Source organism: Gordionus sp. m RMFG-2023, chromosome 3 (assembly GCF_954871325.1).
Source record: "Gordionus sp. m RMFG-2023 chromosome 3, tfGorSpeb1-WG-v2, whole genome shotgun sequence".
In the NCBI taxonomy this organism is placed as follows: Eukaryota; Metazoa; Nematomorpha; class Gordioida; order Chordodea; family Parachordodidae; genus Gordionus; species Gordionus sp. m RMFG-2023.
This window is the reverse complement of record NC_088777.1, coordinates 26477156-26492680: the sequence shown is the minus strand read 5'-3', so window position 1 is coordinate 26492680 and position 15525 is coordinate 26477156. Positions and strand designations below refer to the sequence as shown.

General features: G+C 29.1%; 1 protein-coding gene across 3 annotated transcripts in view; it reads left to right on the top strand.

Annotated features, from left to right (window-relative positions):
- LOC135926168 (pseudouridylate synthase 1 homolog) overlaps positions 1–14179 on the top strand; it is a 69750-nt gene extending 55571 nt beyond the window's left edge. For 2 of the 3 annotated variants that reach the window (XM_065461912.1, XM_065461913.1), the window contains exons 7-9: positions 12581–12651; positions 13779–13858; positions 13990–14179. In XM_065461912.1, the coding sequence (XP_065317984.1) occupies positions 12581–12651; positions 13779–13858; positions 13990–14141 (303 nt within the window). In that variant the 3' untranslated portion in view covers positions 14142–14179. The remainder of the gene's footprint in view (positions 1–12580; positions 12652–13778; positions 13859–13989) is intronic. The other variant, XM_065461914.1, reaches the window with a different exon arrangement.
- Positions 14180–15525: the final 1346 nt, after the last annotated feature.

Below are 15525 nucleotides of genomic sequence, written 5' to 3'. Positions count from 1 at the left end.
CTTGATAATTTATTGGCGGCCTTGGTTTTTTGCCATATCGTCTTATGATGGTATTCTTTGATTACGAATTTTGTGTACCCACGGTATAGTTCTTTGAACCCGGTTGGCATTATTTCTTCCTTTGGGAGATTGCATATTGGCTATTGATGATTTAAGGAATATGATGGAACATCACAATCAACCATTAAATGTTGAAAAGAATGGCATTAAAAGCACTTTCTTAAATTGGCAGATATTATTTAAAAACTTTCTACTACTCTTATTATTTATTATTTTTTTCTTTGTTATTCCCAAGTTTGCGATTCTCTTGGGTTTCTTTGGGATAATATTCACTTGCAAATAAAATGACCCACAGTCCAATTAGGGCAAATCATTATTGTACATAATTAATTTTAAAAAAAATTATGATATTGATTCAAAAAAATTTACTATACAAAAAAAAATTTCTGATTTTAATTTATGACTTTATACAAAAACAAATCTTAATTTATTATTTTTGTAGTCTTACCGGAAAAATAACTAACAATAACTTTGCTTTTGTAGACTTTATTTTTGGTTTCTACAAATCAAAATATATATTATTAAAAAATAAATTACAATCTTCGAATCATGAAAAAAAAATATTATTATTTTTCTTTAAATATAACCTTGACAACATTCAAAAATAATAAAACATAACTATATGACACGTCCACCCACAAAAAAAACATTGTCTATTTATATTATTCTGAATGCATACTCTTTATTCCTGCCGTAATAACAATTCCTCTAAGTCCTCTACCATTAATTCTTCTCTTTGTTGCCCACGCATTATCTCTCTATCATTTATACCACCCGTCATACTTTGACCCACACAAACATCTCCACCAACATAGTCAGCCGTCGCTAATACCGATTGCACCTGCCGTGGCTGTATAACTACTCCCTTTCGTTGTGTCATATTCGTATTGTCTTGAACATCTAATATCGACTGTACCGACCGTGGCTTTATAACTACTTCCCTTCGTTGTGTCATATTCGTATTGTCTTGAACATCTTCTTCAGTCGACACGCCTCTCCTCATTTCCCTTCTGCCAATAGTATACGAATTTGTCCATAAAGGGAACGGAATATGATCGCGCCTGGCCAATCGAGATCGAGCTTCCCCCCGTTCTCTATAGCTGAAAGTTGTTATAGTGGGACAATGCCTTGAAATGTGACCCACACCTACACATCCATAGCACTCAATCTGCCCCGGTCTTCTCCTGCTGACCATTCTTGTAGAGTCCTGAATTATATCCCTCCTTACGTTTTCTCCCATTATATTTACACTTGCTGCACTTTGTTGCGAATTCCATTTATCATTATATATCATTCCCATGTCACTATTAGTCTCAACTAAGTTCACTTCCATCATCATATTATTCTTTGTTTTAATATACCAAGTTTCAATTTAAACAAAAAAATTTGACAATTATTTCAAAACAGAAAAAATTTTTATATCGGAAGAAAAATATTGTAAGCAAGAACAGAAAAAAATTGTTTCTTTATTCAGGTTAATTACAATAAAAAATTTTACATAAATTCTTCCTCTTTTTACATAAATAACAAACCTACAAAATGCTAATTTCAAAAAATTTTTTATTATTACCCCCCTTTTCTACATACTCCCATCTTATTTCCCTACAAATTTCATAACACCAACTGCCTGATTCTACATATATTCTATTTTCTTTTTTTTTATCTTTTTAATTTTTTTTCACCGTTTAATTTATTATTCCTTGCTTTCCCTCTTTTTTTTTAAAAAAAATAATTACCGTTCCCATTAACATGCCTATTAAACACTCTGTAAACTATACCAAAACATTTTCTCTGCAAAAATTTTTATAACCTTCCCCTCAAAGCATTACCATTAACCTCATTTTATTTATTTTTATTTTATTCCAACTACAACAACACGAATTCTTTCAATTCAAATATTTTCCTTTCCAAATAATTACACACAAATGCTATGTAATATTTCACATTCAATAATTTTATTTAATTACTTAACCACAAATTTCCCCCCTTTTTTTACTATTAACGTAAAACATCACTAGTTTTGTAATTCTTTCAACCTCCTTTTATTTATCCATTTCCCACTCTTGTTTCCGTATCCTTATACCTTTACCAGTATACATATTGCGTACCTTGGTCAGTATACATATATATATGGCTGACCAAAATGCACATATCAACCATCCCATCTTATGTCGCCATATTACCTTATCATTTCAATTAATAACTATTGCCTCAACCCTAAAGTACCTTTACACAATAAAATTTTTTCTTTTTTTTTTAAAATCTATTTCTATATGACCTTCCTTCGTAATTGATCTCTATGCCGAACCCCTTCATTATTATCATCAAACTTCACTTTATTTAACTTGTTTCTCAAATTCTCTATTACTACTCCTTTCTCCCATTTTTTTGTACTTCCATATAATCTAATCCATACTAATTGTCCCACAGTATATTCCAATTCCCTTCTATCAATATCCTCTACAACTACCTCAGCTTTACTGGGTATTAACATATCCAAAAACATCCTTACCTTCCGGCCTATCATTTTTTCCGCCGGAGACAAACCATCATATCGCATTATTATAATACAAATGCTTCACCCACATTTCTCCTTTTCCACTTTTGGTTTTCTTCAACCATCCTTTAACCGTCGCTACCATCCGTTCCGCCTGTCCATTGGAACTGGGATGATACGGTGGCGTTAACACATGATATACACCCGTTTTTTCACAGAATCTCTTGAATTCTTCCCCGATAAAAGTCCACCATCCGATACTACAGTTTTCGGAATATCAAACTTCGACCATATTTTTTTTAAATGTTTAATCACAATATTCGCCGTTAACCCATGAATTTCTTCAAACTCTATCCATTTGGAGAACGCATCTACACTTAATATATACTTTTTTCCTTCATATTCGAAAAAATCAACATGAACCCTCTCTCCTGGTTCTACAACTTTTGGCCATGTACTATTTTTATCCTTACGGGGCATGTCAGGCCATGCACTACAAATCTCACATTCTTTTCCCAATTTATCAATATCCTCATTCATTTTCGGCCACCATACGTCTCTTCCCCATTGTTTCATATGAGTAACTCCTTGATGACCCGCATGTATAACATTCAAAATTTTTCCCTCAATTTTCGGGGTATAACATCTCGGGGCCCCCTCATAATACAATCGTCCACTATAGTTAATTCTGTTTCAATATTTTTGAAAACTTAATAATCATCTTTCCATGATCTTTTTCCCATTAGATATAATTTAACTACCTATAACTCCCTATCTTTCCTTGTAAACCTTTGTATATCTTCCCATGTCGTTGGGCTATTTTTTATACTTCTCATTATCGTACGTACAAGACATTCTTCCCGATTATCAATTTTCAAAATCACCGATTCATCCACACTTTCGCCAGCACCTAACCTTGACAAAATATCAGGTAACTGGTTCTCTTTTTCCCTTCGATATTTTAAATCCAAATCAAAACTTCCTACTAACAATAACCATCGCTGAAGTCGAGGCGATAACATCAACTCTTTGTTATCCTTCTTGAATAAGTGGATCAACGGCTTATGATCTGTAAAAACAACAAACTTCCTACTTATAAGGTATTCACGACATTTCGTTAATCCAAAAATCACAGCTAAAGCCTCCTGCTCTATCACTGAATACCTCTTTTCTACCTCTCTAAACACTCTCGAGAAAAATAAAACAGGTCTTTCCATTCCATCTATCAAATGCAACATTGTCCCACCTACTCCTCTATTACATGCATCTACAGCCAAAACTACTTCCAGATCACTATTAAAACATACTAGAATGGGTTCTTTCCTAATTCTCTCTTTTAACGTTCTGAACGCAATCTCTTGTTCATCTTTCCATTCAAAATGTACCCCTTTCCTTAATAATTCATATAAAGGTGCAGCTATTTCTGCAAAACTCGATATAAACCGATGGTAATAATTTACCATTCCCATAAACGACTGGACCTCTACTTTACTGGTCGGCCTATTCAAATTCGCAATACTCAACAAATTCTTATCTAACGGTTTTACCTCCATTCCATTAATCCTATGACCCAAATACGTCACTTCAGTTACTCCCAACACACTCTTTTCACGACTCGCCTTTAATCCTTTATTTCGAATTCTAATAAATACTTCTTCTAGCCTATCATCATTTTGTTTCATCGTTATTCCTACAACCAAAACATCATCCAAAACACCCTCTAAACCTTGGAAAACAGCAGCCATTGTCCGCTGAAAAATAGGGGCTAATACACTTAACCCAAATGGTAATCGACAAAATGTAAACAAGCCCTTGAATGTCGTAATCGTCAACAACTTCCTAGCCGTTTTTACCATCGGTAACTGCAAATATGCACACGAAAAATCAATCTTGGAAAAATATTTTTCCCCTTTCAAACTGGCCAAAATTTCTTCTATTCGCGGTAGCGGATATTTCACCTCTACAACCCAAGGATTCAAGGTCACCCTAAAATCTGCACATAACCTCAATTTTCCATTGGCCTTTCTAACAGGCACCAACGGATTTGCCCATTCACTATAACCAATAGGACAAATAATTCCATCTCTCACCCAATTGTCTAATTCTTTTTCCATTTCCGCCCTCCATTAAAATGAAACTCTTCGCACAGGACAATACTGCGGTACAAAACCTTCCTTTAAACGGATATCAACTTCATAATCCACTAAACATCCTAATTTCTCTTCAAAAATTTCACTATAACTATTTAAAACTGCCACTGCAAGCTTCCAATTTTCCAAACTCGACAATTGTTCCCTTCCTTCCCCTCCATTAATCTCCTTTTCCTCTTTTTTTCTTAAAAATTTCGCCGGGATATTCTGTAATACTGGTATATCTTTCTTTTCATTATCCAGTTCCTTACACATTTCTTGACTCATAATTTTCTCCTCTATTTCTTTTGTTTTTGTGACTAATTTTATTTCATCATTATTTCGCTCATTAATACATTTTCTACAAGGTATTTCCTTTTTTACCTCTCTAGGATCGTCATTTTCCATAATATTAACACTTTGCGACAACTCAGTATATCTTACCTTTCTTTTTTTTAACTGGAACTATCCGCATTTGCGCCATATTTATTTTTTCAAATTCACTTTTTCGATTACCTATCACACCATTTCCAATGATTTCACTTTTTGCATGACATAATTCTCGATTTTTTATTTCATCGTTCTGAACTTCAATCATTTCATCCCGTTTAATTTCATTTGAAAAGATACCCCAAAAATTATTTAATGGACCAATCTTAACAATCCATTCCCAACCCATAATCGTATCCACCTTTTTATCTACAATCCACAACTTCAAATAATTAACTATATCATTTATTACTAACGGCACTTCAATTTTTCCTACAACCTTTATTTCCGATCCATCAAACTGTTTAACTCTCATCTCTTCTTTAATTATATTATCCTCTGGCCAATATCTACAAAAATTTTCATAACCTACGATCGATATTGCCGCACCTGTATCCAATAACATCGATATTTTTCTACTTCCTACAACTATTTGCACACGAGGACATTTATCCTTCTCACTTTTGTCCTCTAATTTTAAAACAGGGATTCTATAATCCTTTATAATTCCATCATTTACCAAATTTACATTTTTTTACCTACTAAATCTCTCTTAATTTCTACATCTCCATCCACACGAAATTCCATTTTATTCTTAAACGTAATACCCTCCATTTTATTACTATCACTATCATCTAGTCACCTCTCTCGACATTCTATAGCACTATGTCCTTCCTTTCTGCATTTAAAACACATAACTTCAACTTTACCTTCTTTCAACATATCAGTATTTTGTATCACTCTCACACTAGTTGCCGGTGCTATGTATTTCACTGCCGGAAATGCTTCTCCATTTATCGGTTCTCTTACATAACAATTCTCTTTAGCATGCCTCATTTTTCCACATCTTTCACATTGAAGTGTTCTTTGATTATTTCCCATAATACGATACGTCGGAACACAACATTTTTCACTACTATGTCCAACTCCTCCACATCTATTACATTTAATCGGTTGCTTGTTAAACATTGCCCCGTTCTCAACACAATTTCTACTTATATGCCCAAATTCTCCACATGAATAACATTTTATATTTTGCATATTAATCTTCGGACGATTAAATCTATTTCGGAAAAAATTTTCTTTTTCCCAATTTTCCCTTTCATTTCTCTGCAAATTCATTGCCGTACTATACTCTTTAAAATGATCGTATTCCTTATCATTTCTTCGATCAGCTCTTCTGAAATCTCTTTCATTATACTTTCTCTCACAATTTTCCCCATGACTATAAGTTATTTCGTTTATTAATTCTCATTCCACTTTCATCTTTAATATCTATTTCTCTTTTATTATCAATATCTTTTCGTTCCTCTCCGATCTAATAATATTGATACTTTTCCTCATTTTTTCTATCATATTTTCATTTAACATTTTCCATATTTCATGTTTTAAATTTAACATCTCTTCCGTAATTTTTTCCTTTTCATTAACGTTTTTTACTTCCCTTTCATTTCTTCCTTTTTCAATTTCATTATTTTTCATTTCAATTTCCTCCGTAATTTTTATTCTATCTCTTTCTATAACTTTATTTATTTTTTTCCGATGTATCATAATACCCATTATCCATAAACATATCACTACTAGAGCTATAATACAATTATTTCTCTGTGGAACCATTTCCACATACTTTTCAGTTTTTATATTTCTTTTATAATTAAACATTTATTTTTTATTCACAACTTTATAAAAAATTTATTAAAACTTTTATTATAAAAATTTTAACATTACGAAAAGTTAAACAATATATCAAACCTAATATAATTAATAATATCAAAATTATATAAATGCACATCATTTTATATATTCCAAAAAAATTTTTACCTTTTTATTTTTAAGGATTTTTTATTTTCCACCGTGTTTGTATTTTTTATTAGTACACTGCGTCCACTATTATCCAGATATCTTGTCCGTTGGTTAAATAAAAATTAAACGGCACCAAAATATGAACTTCTTCATATTCTATCCACTTAGAATATGAATCCACCAATGTTTTTTCCTCCAACTCAAAAAAATCAATGTGGACCATTTCCCACGGTTGACCTGACCTTGTCCACACACCTCCCATTTCTTTACTGGGCATGGGAACATATATTTGTAATTTTTTAATTTTCATATTCATACGAGGCCACCATACATATTCACGTGCCCATGATTTTATTTTATATCTGCCCTTATGACCGCCATATAATAAACATAAAATCTTATCGCGCAATTTACATGGTATTACACCACGATTTCCACGCATTATACAATCGTCTATAATTTATAATTCTTTTGTATTTTTTATATGAATAATATCTGCTTTTCCAATTTTTTTCATCCGTTAAACACAATTTTAACGGACTTAAATTCTTGTCTCTCAAGGTATTTAATTTAAGCTTCCTAAGTGGTAGAACCTCCTTTTAACATATATCATAGAGTACGAACTAATGCATCTTCTCTATCTATAATTATAATGTCGATTACTTCAGGATTTACACAGCCCGATCCTAATCTAGGACAAAATATCTGACAAATGATTCTTTTTTTCGCCGATATTTCCTCATTGAAATTTCCTACAAGTAACAACCAACGTTGTAATCTCGGGGACATCATTAATTCTTTGTTATCTCTTTTAAACAAATGAATTAAGGGTTTATGATAAATATAAATCACAAATATTTTACCAATTAAATATTCACGACACTTGGTTAATACAAAAATAACCGCTAAGGTCTCCTTAACTAGTTTCAACTTCTTAGAAAAATTTTGAAAAAAAAATAATTAGTCTCTCTAAACCATCAATTAGATGTAATAACGCGCCTCCGACACCTTTATTAGATGCATCTACAGCCAAGATTACCTTTAAAAACACTAAAATGTTCTTCACCAATTTTTTTCTTCAAAATTTTGAACCCTTTGTTTTTCAATTTTCCACTCAAAATGAACACCTTTCTTTAATATACATATAATGGAGATGCCACTTTTGCTAAGCTCTCCACAAAACGATGATAATAATTTACCATGCCCAAAAAGGACTGCAACTCAGTTTACTAGGCTGATTCATGTTTATTTTTAAGCGTGTTCACTTCAGCCCCATTAATTAGATGACCCAAATATACTATCTCCGTTACATCACACTTTTTTCTTTACTGGCTCTCAAACCTTTGTCACGAATTCTCTTGAAAACTTCTTCAAGACGTTGATTATATTATTCTGGTGTTACCCAAGTTATCAAGACATATAGTACATTGAAAAATAGGTGCTGATACACTTAACCCAAAAGGTAATCTACAAAAAGCAAATTATCCTTTAGAAGTCGTTATCGTAAACAATTTACGAATTTCCTCCTTTAAAGGTAACTAAATAGGCTGTAGAAAAATCAAATTTTGAAAAATATTTGAACCTTTTAAAATGGCCAAAATTTCTTCAATTCTAGGCAATGATTTAACTTCACCAACCCACCGGTTTAGTGTTACACGAAAATTGGCAATAGCTTCTATTTTCCATTTGATATTTTAACAAGAACCAATGGTTTAGCTCATTCACTATATTCTACCGGAATAATAATGCCATTCTTGACCCATCGGTTTTCCCTTTTCCACTCAAAAAGAACTCATCTACATGATAAAAAAAATGGGTGAAAATCCCTCTTCCATTTTCACATCCACTTAATAATCATTGAGACATTCCAAAGTGTCTTCAAAAATTTCCATTAAAATGGATATATCTCCACCAGAGTTGTTAACGCTCCTTTTTAAAAGTAGCTAGCTCCCGCTCCTACCTTCTCAAAAAGAGCTAGCTCCCGCCGCTACATTTTTAAAAGGAACAAGCTCCCGCTCCATGTAATGGAGTGCCACTCCATAACCGCTCCTTTGATTTTCATTTTTTTAGAAGGTATACAAGCTTTATTTAAATTAAATGATCTATCAAAATATTTATAACCTTTTATTAGCTTTTAAAAGTAATAAATTTTATAAATTAGAATCTAACATACATCCACGCCTCTCCCCTAAGACCTGTTTTGCAATACTAAATAGGCACTCCACAGGAGCACTAGAGGGAAGCGAGGTATTGTATTTTATAAAGATATTTTTTAATTCAGGGAATTTATCAAAAATAGTATTTTGGTATCATTATTTAAAAAATATTTGTCCAATATATTTCTTCCTGATGATCAATTTCATGGAATCCAAAAAAATCTTCCAAATCAATTTGTATTTAAGAGAAAGATTTTTTACTTTTAGATGTTTTTTTGGATTGAAGCTGCTCACTTTTGAAAATTAAATAATTTATTTAACACAAAAGACATTTTGCCCTTAAATTTATTTGATCATTTGGATCAACATCTTTTAGAAGTTTAAAATATTTTTTGTATGATGGAAATGGAAATTCGATTTCTTCATCTATGATCTCTAAATCCATAATATCTAAAACTATTTTTTATTATATATCTATAAAATGAATATTAATATGAATTGCAAGATTTTCCAAAAAATTTTCAATATAAAAAGGAAAATTTGATGTTTAATATTTAAAATGATTAGATGAAAACCCAATATAAAACTAGGCTAAACATTTAATAATAGATAAATTTAAATTTATTAAAATTTCATTTTTATTGAATTTTAATTAATAAATATTATTAATATTTAAAAAATAATTTAATTTAGACATTAAATTTAAAGGAGCGGCGCTCCTCCACTCCAGCCCTAAAAGGAGCTAGCTCCCGCTCCCCAATTTTAAAAAGGAGGGGCGCTCCAGGTGTAAAGGAGCGCTGCTCCTTAACAACTCTGATCTCCACACATTTTATTTTATTTATTAAATTCAAAATCAACAATTTGATTTTCATTTTCACTGTTATTTTTTGAACTATCCGATTCAACAATTGATTCATCGGAATTTTCACAAATATCAGAAATAATGAGGGGATTCACTTCCTCTCTTACTAAATCTGACATTTTTATTTCGAATGCCATCCGCAATTATTTTTCTTTAAGCATTATCAGCAGCTAATTAGCTATCTATGATAAAAATATTTCAATAATTATTACGAGGTCCAATTTTAGTAATCCAATCCCACCCCATATTGGTTTCTACATTTTTTTTTCTACCACCCATAAATCCAAACTTATCGTAGTATCATTAAAAACAGCATCCCATTGTGTTTTACTCAAAATTTTAATTTCGGAGTCATCAAATTGTTCCACAAACATATTTTCTTTTTCAATAATACTTTTCGGCCAATATTTATAAAAATTTTCTCGAGACATTATAGAACTAGCACCAGTATCAAATAACATGTCAAAGTACATATGATCATTCTTCAATTTAACCCGAGGACACGAACATTGTTCATTCAATATTTCATTAAAATTTTATCTGTTTTAATCGGCTGAAAAATATTTATCATATTCGAATTTTCACTTTCAATATAATTAATATTGATACCTATTCATCCCTGAATTTAATGGCTTTTTACTGAATATCATTAATTTTTTTTATTATATATCTTTAATGGATATTTCCCACCTTTCTTATTACAATAATCCTTTTTGTTCAGATTAGTATCAATTTAAAATTTTTTATTTCATCAAATGACAATGAAAATTCCAACACTGCAACTCTTTTTATTCGAGTTAAAATTTACAACTATCATTGCCATGACAATTGTATTTTTTATTAAATATATCCAAAGAATTTTTTACAACACTATATGTGTTAATATTTTATTATTATAAATATATGTTTTCTCGATTTTTATATGATTTTCTCGCAAATCATATAGTCACTGCAACTCATGGATTGAACACAATTCATAGCAATAGGACCCATTAATTCACATCGAAACACATTCGGGAACTATCCATATTATACATATCTATTTCACTTAGTTTGAAATAACAGGATTTTTTATGTTGCAAACTACCGGTTTATCAATACTGGTGATCTCCGCGGAAAACCATTTTTAAAATTTACTTCTTTCACAATGCAATTTCTTGACTAAGAATCCACATCTATATTAACTTTTCATTATTTTTCCGATCACGCGAAAAACAATTTTTTTCGCTATGACCTTTTCGACCACAAATATTAAATTTTCGCTAAAAATTTTATTTTTAATTGTATATATGTCTCTAGAAAGATTTTTTAAACTTTCTTTAATTTCTCTAATCTCACGTAGAAATATTCGCTTTCACATTGCTTAACATTATTAGTATACTATTACTTTTTAAAATCTCCACAGGTTTATCAATCACAACCTCAGATATTGCTTTTTAATTTCACTCACAAGTAATTATCATTTATATCTTTCGTTATATATACACTTTCTGAAATATTAGATACAAAGCCTGTATTTAAACCTTTAATTATGTTATTTCCATTGGAATTATCTATTTTTTTACTACTTTTTAGGTTCAAGTAAAATCAAGTTTAAACTTATTTTATATCCTCAGAAAATCTGAAGACTTGGCGCCATAGAAATTATATCTACAAAATTTGGATCATTTAACTTACCTTATTTATCAGAGATTTCTTCTTAATTTTATTAATTGTTGAATAACAATTAAAGATACATGTAATATGAAAAAAATTAAAGCTATAACCACACTATTTGTCATATCCAATTTATAATTGCGTATTAAAAATTTCATAAAATTTTTCTTAGAAATTGTCATTTTATTAAAATTAGGCTAACTAGTGAAAGAATAAACCATATTTTCATTTATTTACTTGCAATAAAAATTTTATTAATATAACAATTTTATATAAAAAATCTTACAAAATCTTTAATTACTTTAAAAATTAATTATCTTCAAAAATTTGCGTTTTTATGTATATTAAAATGAATTATTCAAAATGTAAAAAAAATTTTTTACGTGTATATCCTAATAAGAATATTCTATAGGAACCCTGTCCTAGAATTAGATTCTCTTCTGATTTGTTTTCATCTGATGTGAACTTGTCACAGAATTAAGTTCAAATTTTTATTTTAAGAATATTTACCCAGATTAGAATTTAGATCGAATTCACATGCATCATTAATAAAGTTATTTAATTTAATTGAACTCTTTATTTTTTAAAATAAAAGGAATTCTGAATTCTGGCTCCATTTCTTATATTTCCAGGTTCCAAACTTTATTAAAGCAGCGAAAAATATCCAAAAATTTAATTAATAAATTATATCTTTAAAAATAATTCACACAACATTTTGAACAATATCATAGATTTGCATTGCTAGAATCGGTTCCTGAACATTTTAAAAGAGGTTCCGGTTCATAGATTTGTCTCAGTTCTGAGATAACAGGTTCCAAACTCTGTTGTAATATAATAGATTTTATATCATTTATAAGATTAAATAACGATAGAAATGAAATATCATTTAATTAGAAAAGGGATATATTATTTTGTATCTGATATATAGAAAGAAATTGAAGAATTCGCTCATAAATTCGTTTATTCTAGCATAATATCTACAGAACTCGAACAAAAAATGTATGTAACATATTTAGATAATTTATATAAATTCATTGGCAATTTAACAATAAAACGCTTTCAATAAACTCCCTCAGATATTTCTAAAATTTTTACAAGAGTTTTTATATATTATAAAGAAAAATTGAAATTTTATCCCTCAACTCCAAACAGCGACTGAGATATGGGTTGAAAAAATGGGCCATTTTGGACAAAATATACTCCATTTAAATTTAAAAATTTTTGGATATAATTGAGCAAGCGTCATTTAAATTTCTTCATATAGTCTAATGGTTGTTAAAGTTATATAATATCAAATATTGTTAAAAAAATTTTAATGTCTGGTCCTAAAATCAAATCGGCATTTTTTTCTCTCAATTTTTTTATGTATAGATATAGGATTAAGGAATAAATAAGCAAATTTTCAAGTTGGGACGATGCTTAAATATAATAATTAATTTCATATATAAAAATTACTAATCTTAATTATTATATTTCATCAACAGGATAAACATTAAAGGTATAATAAATTAATAAAATTTATAAAATAATATAAAAAAACAAAAGTTAACAAAAATAAATGTAAAAAATTATGTTACCACAAAAAAAAAAGTAAAAACTCCAAAAAATTGTAAAAACTAAAAGTGCAAAATCTCCAAAATCCTGAACATATTATTTGCATAATAAAAAATATAAAAATGCTTGCATAATCATTATTAATTCTTTTAGTTTATAATATTCAAATTACTCTGATTTTGCTTTTTTAAACCTATCTTTTAAAAATATCAAATGATCAAAATGCCTTTTAAAACCTTCGTTTTTTGTCACAAACCCAGCCCGATCCAAATTTTTATTTATTTTTAAATCTGACCCTGTCTGATTTAATTGAAAATATCATATAAACCCAAATTTATATTACATAAATTAAAAATCACTAATTTCTCTGTCTTAATCCGAGAAAATTCTAATTATATTTATTTGATAAAAAAGAGAAAATATTGTTTTTTAGAATTTTTTAAATTAATTAAGGCTCGAGCTAGGTTTTTGGTATTATATAAAGACAAAGACGAATTTCGACATGCTAATTCAATAAATCAGTTTTGAAATTTTTTTACTAATTTCATATTCATTAATAATATAATGTATAGAATATACGAATGGTCTAAACAAACACTGCCGGAACGATATGCTTTGTACTCTAAAGACTTGAAACAATGTTCGAATCATGGTAAGCTATTTTGAAAATAAGTGTGCCATGTTAAAGGATATGGGAAGAAAGATGAATATAAATAAAGATCCTTACAATCACTATACATTTATTATCAATTTTAAATTTAACAATAATATGCCCAATTTAAGATTATATTTCCAGGAATGAGGATACGATTGAAATCCAGGGCATTAATAAAAGTGGGAAAGCGCTTACTACTCATTCAGAAATAGTCGAGAATGACACAAATATCGAAATATCTATTCCTAATGATCTTGATAATATCGAAACATTTGAATAAATCACTGATTTTATTATCAATAAAAAAATTAAAATGCAAAGAATTAATTGTGATAAAGAAATAATAAATGAAATATAGAAAGAATATACTAAGTTTAAAAGATTTTGATAATTTATTAGGAGTGATATATTTATATTAAATTTTAATTTAGAAGATTTTCTATTAAAAGAAGATACACGTTAATTAAAGGGGGAGAAAATTCAATTAATTGGGGATACGTCTTATTAGGAAAAGTTTCAAATCAAAAAGGAAAATAATGGATCATTCATATAAAAAGGTGTAGGAGAGACCAAAGTTGGATGTCAAAGATTTTAGGATAAACTTTTTATTATATTTCAACCAAATTTAATAATTTTATAATATGATAAATTAAACATTTAACTAGCTACAAAACAAAAATTGTATTCTCGCCTCATAAACGCTATTTAAGATTTAGTAGTGGTCGATTTTTTCTATCACATCCCATGTCCGAAGATGGCAAAGTATATTGGATAAAATGGGATAAAACCATCTTGAATTTTATTAAATATTTAGGTAGGAACTTATTTAAATTACAGAAAAATCAATCTAAAGGCTGATTAGAAATCAATTGTCACATTCCTTGTGTGATGATTACAAATACAATGTACAATTAATCTATTTTCCTACTTGTTTCTTCGAAATTTTGGTTACAGACTACGCAAGAACATTCATTCTTTCTATTTTTTCTTAATTGATTTTGGTTTTTTTATAAGGAGACACGGCTTTTATCTCATCCCTTTTTATTTCTTAATTCACCTCTTGTCACTTAATTCCGAAGCCAGTGGTTTACTTTATACCACTTTAGCTGTTTTTCTAAATAAGCTAAAAACCTGGTAACAAGTTTAATCGGTATAATATAACTTCCCCTTTAATATTAAATCTTTTATTTATTTTTAAAAATTTGGAAATAACATATATTAAGATATAAATATAAATAAACATGTGAACTATTTGAAACATAATAATTTTAAAAAAATTTGTTAATTAGCATATTTAAAAAAACATGACGGAGGAAAAACAATTAAAAAAAGAAATAGAAAGGTCTCATCGTTGTGTTGTAAAATTAAGAGAGAATCCACTATCCCTATTGATTAGAAATATCAAAATGATAGCCAATGTAATAAAATCTGAAAAGTAGTGGTACTTTCTAATTTTTAATCTTTCGGCTGCTATAATCATGAATATATAGAAATTTTTTAAAGTTTGATGGATTATTTATAGTTTAAAGCAAAATATCTAATTATTTTTATTAACTGAGGCTTTAAATGATTTTTGAAAATAAGCGAAAAATCTGCTCCCATACTTTATTGAAAACAAGCCCAAGATATATTTTTAACAAAATTTAGATGATTAGCTTTAGGAG